Source organism: Berghia stephanieae, chromosome 14 (assembly GCF_034508935.2).
Source record: "Berghia stephanieae isolate SIO BIC M18660-M18661 chromosome 14, UCSD_Bste_1.3, whole genome shotgun sequence".
NCBI classification, from domain to species: domain Eukaryota; kingdom Metazoa; phylum Mollusca; class Gastropoda; order Nudibranchia; family Aeolidiidae; genus Berghia; species Berghia stephanieae.
The window spans coordinates 6,793,635-6,798,174 of record NC_088373.1 but is presented as its reverse complement, the minus strand read 5'-3'; the positions used below and the strand labels follow the sequence as shown (position 1 = coordinate 6,798,174).

At 32.3% G+C, this 4,540-nt stretch overlaps 1 protein-coding gene across 2 annotated transcripts in view; it reads right to left on the bottom strand.

Annotated features, from left to right (window-relative positions):
* Window positions 1-3,727: 3,727 nt before the first annotated feature.
* The window catches only part of LOC144959844 (uncharacterized), a 40,329-nt gene continuing 39,516 nt past the window's right edge, over window positions 3,728-4,540 (bottom strand). For both annotated transcript variants that reach the window (XM_078892635.1, XM_078892634.1), the window contains one exon: window positions 3,728-4,540. This exon is cut by the window's right edge and continues 272 nt beyond it. In XM_078892635.1, coding sequence (XP_078748761.1) covers window positions 3,871-4,540 — 670 coding nt within the window. In that variant the 3' untranslated portion in view covers window positions 3,728-3,870.

The following is a 4,540-nucleotide window of genomic DNA, read 5'->3' as shown; positions in this document are numbered from 1 at the left end:
ACGGGATTCGGAAAAGGCAGCATCAATCGCAACTTTATTTGCTGACACATCAGATCACACCGTGCTGGGATATAAGGCAGCGATATAAGTATATAATATTGTAACAACATTGTGGTTGACATGCAATCATTCAAATGATAAAGATGATGAAGATAATAAGGATAATGATGATGGTGGTGTTAATAATAATAATAATAATAATAATAATAATAATAATAATAATAATAATAATAATAATAATAATAATAATAATAATAATAATAATTTAAAAAAAAAAAATAATGATAATTATAATAATGATAATAATAATAATGATAATAATAATAATAATAATAATAATAATAATAATAATAATAATAATAATAATAATAATAATAATAGTAATAATAATAATAATAAATAATAATAATAATAATAATAATAATAATAATAATAATAATAATAATAATAATAATAGTAATAATAAAAGAAGAAGAAGATTCAAAATGGTAAACATGAGTATTCGATACAATTATAAACAGTTACTGTCAAGTACGCTGTATAATTCCTACTACATCATCAACACTGTTCAGGACTGTGATATATTTACAGGTTAAATATTACATGATTTACAGTACAATGACAGTCGGTCAGTCTGAAAACGGTGAACTAAAAAAAAAAAGTCCCAAAAAACTAGACAAAACATTGTTTTTGTTTATTCATCTTAATTAACAAGGCCACTACTACAATTTCTCCTTCGTCTGTAGTGTTTCATTCACCCTGTTTTGTTGATAAAGGGGAAACCCGAAACGTCCATTTTGTCTGTTTTCGTATATTAAATTGAAGCTTACGTTCAATTTCACATTTTTATTTATTCTTAAAGCTGATAACCTTTAAAATTGACTATATTATTACGTAGTACAACATCGATAATAAATTAAATTTGATTATTCAAACAAATCAAAATGGATGCTCGTTGATGTACAGCCGTTTTTCATTCTCGTTTTATTCATTCAAAATCGTTATGAAAATAGTATAGATAGTTCGAAGATGACGTCACTCAGGTCTTTGTTGATGTTTTTTGCCATCCGCGTTTATGAGTAATGCTCACTGAACTGTATTAACCCGACTATAAACGTCCATGGATACACACAGTTTTGTGTGTTGGTCCGTTATACTTCCGGATGGCAATGTTATGAGCTTCTTAGCCAAGCGCATACTATCTATAGATGATCTCGATATTGTCTACAAAAGGATATTTCTACAATAAGGTAAAGCGAAGAACATTGCATAGATTACGGAATTTAATCGATTCAAGTTTTTTACTTGCCCGTGATCGATTTTTCCATTAAGTTGAATTTGTCACATTTTTATGAATAGAAGGACCTGCGGAGGTCTTTTCTGTGTTTAGATAGTATGCGCTTGGCAAAGAAGCTCACAACATTGCCATCCAGAAGTGTAACGGACCTACACACAAAACTATGTGTAAGCTTAAACGTTTATAGTTTGGTTAATTAATACAGTTTAGTGAGAATTACTCATAAACGCGGATGGCAAAAAAAACAATAATAACAATGACCCGAGTGACGTCAACTTTGATCCATCTATAGATAGTCACTCATGCCTTTTTTATTGTTTTTTGCCATCCGCGTTTATGAGTTATTTTCACAAAACTGTATTAACCAGACTATAAACGTTCAAGGTTACACAAAAAATTGTGTGTGTTGGTCCGTTATACTTCCGGATGGCAATGTTGTGAGCTTCTTTGCTAAGCGCATACTATCTATACGTCCATACAATCCTAGGAATGCCTCTGGGTTAAATGCAAGGTATAGTGTTTTGAAACCCAATGTGTGGCGTTACGTATTTTGCTCTTTTTCGAAGCTGTTATTCATTTGCATTCATAGATTTTCAAATATTTTTATTCTTATTTTACCGTTGTCACCAAGGGAGCAGTAATATTGTGCTTTCGACCAGGCACAAGCACAAGCATAATATTTGAAAACCCGATATAACGGCAACACTTTTAATATGACCACTGTTATAACGAATGATCCAGCTGCTCCGACTTCATTATTATTATTATTATTATTATTATTATTATTATTATTATTATTATTATTATTATTATTATTATTATTATTATTATTATTATTATTATTATTATTATTATTATTATTATTATTATTACTATTATTATTATTATTATTATTATTATTATTATCATTTTTATTATTATTATTATTGTAATCTGTAACAAACTACGACTTTAATCTATGTAAACAGAATCATTTCAAAACATTGTTTATATCTGATACATCACCTTAATGCGCATCTAATTTACATGGTTATATCAAGTCAATTTGACTTTCGTTTAGTCCCCTCACCAATAATTGAATTCCGCATTGTATTTGCTAGCATGGATGTGATACTGGAACGGTTATCTAAATTTTAACTTACCCAAGCACCAAGAACAGATCAAAATCAATCAGTTAATCAATTTCCAATCAATCAATCAATTCATTCAATTCATCCAATCAATCATCAATAAATCAATCAATAAATCGATCAATTAATCAATCGTCATTCAATTCGTCCAATAAATAAATCAATTAATCAATCAATCAATCTGTCAATCAATCAATTCATTCAATTCATCCAATATCAACCAATCAATCAATTCATTCAATTCATTCAATAAATAATTATATCAATCAATCAATCAATTCATTCAGTTCATCCAATAAATCAATCAATCAATCAATCAATCAATCAATCAATCAATTCATCTAATCAATAAATCAATCAATTCATTCAGTTCATCCAATAAATCAATCAATCAATTCATCTAATTAATCAATCAATTAATTCAGTTCATCCAATAAATACATATATCACTCAATCAATCAATCAATCAATCAATCAATCAATCAATCAATCAATCAATCAATCAATCAATCAATCAATCGAGTGTCAGGTACGTTGAAGACATCGTCAATAATTATGTCTCTCCAGCCCTCTTCAGGAAATCCGTATCTCTCGTCAGTCTCAATGACGTCATTCTGTAGTGTATTCCTCTACTTGTCGTCCCTCACGTTTTTCTGGTATCACTCATCATCATCATCATCCATGGCTTGTGCTCTTGAGCACGTTGCCGGTCTGCTGTCTCCACGAGTCACGATCCTCTGAGGTGCGCATGAAATCTGGTACCACAATTATTTCTAAATTGTTATTTCGGTTATTGTAATCACATTAAAAAACAACATTTGAGGTATTGTTGTACGGGCTTGAACCAGACATGCTGTTGAATATGTTGACTGGTTTATAAAGAAATTTCACACGCTATTCTATTGAAATATACAGTAATATCCGTTTTCAGTTCCGATAATATATTGATGATAAGATTAACGATATTAATTTATAGAAATGATTTGATACCAACATATTTTACAAACCTCTCCTATATAGTAATAATTGACTCTAATAGTAAGTGGTACCTAATTGATTTTCAGTTTCTAAGTCGTCGCTTTCCGAAAGATACATTTATTTTTTGGTCGTTCCAATTTTTGTTTTACTGATGATCAGAATAAAAGATCTCTTGAAATGTGACCCTTCGTCTCAAAACGGTATTATTAAGTCGGGATGGTTAAGATGTTGAAAATTGAATTTATAGCCAAACATATCAGACTTGTTTTGAGTTTGTATGTTTTATGGAGAAGAATGGATACCATATTTTAGGGTGCTAATGCCAACAATTTATAATTTTGACCAGTTTAACATTTAATTCGGCTTTTAAGCATTTGCTTCGCTCCGACATAATACCGTTTTGAGATGATGGGTCACAAATGGTGTCGACAGAATATCATTAAATCCACTATAGTCAATTGTCTTTTACTTGAGGTACTTTTCTACCATAGGGCTAGGGGGAGGCAAAGGCGGCATATTGGCAGGGAGCCTCATTCTTGCAGGGATATGGCCGACAGGAGCCATGTTACAGTTGCTGCCAGTATCAAGGCTCGCACTGCTGTTTTCACTGTAGAATTTACTATGTTGTTCCTGCATCGTCTGGCTAAGTATCACTCGATTGCTGCCTTTGCCCTTCTTATTTTTACTGCCGTTGTTTTCTTGGTTTCTGACAATGTCATCGATGTTCGTCGCATCGGCCGTCTTGGTGAGGAGTGCAATTGTGCTGCTGAACGTGTGTTTGTTGGACCTCGGCGTGGGCGGAGTGAATTCTTGAGGTGGTAGAGTGTGCGCCGGTGTGATTGTGTCAGACGGATCATGGGGCTTCAGTAGTGGGGATTGGGATGGACTCCCTTTCTTTCGTTTTATTGAGTTTAGGAGACGATTTTTCACTGGAGAAGGCGGGGTCAGTTGTAATAGTGGGTTACTGTTAGATGTGGTGTTGTTGACATTTATTGTAGGCAGGGCTTGGTTGGGATAATGCGTGTTTGTCTTTAATGATGAGTTGTGGCTGTTATTTTCAACAATCGAAGTTGAATTTGGTGGCATTTGGTTAGGAGAGGAGAAGGGAGCATTCTTGGGTGGTGTGTTGGGCTGA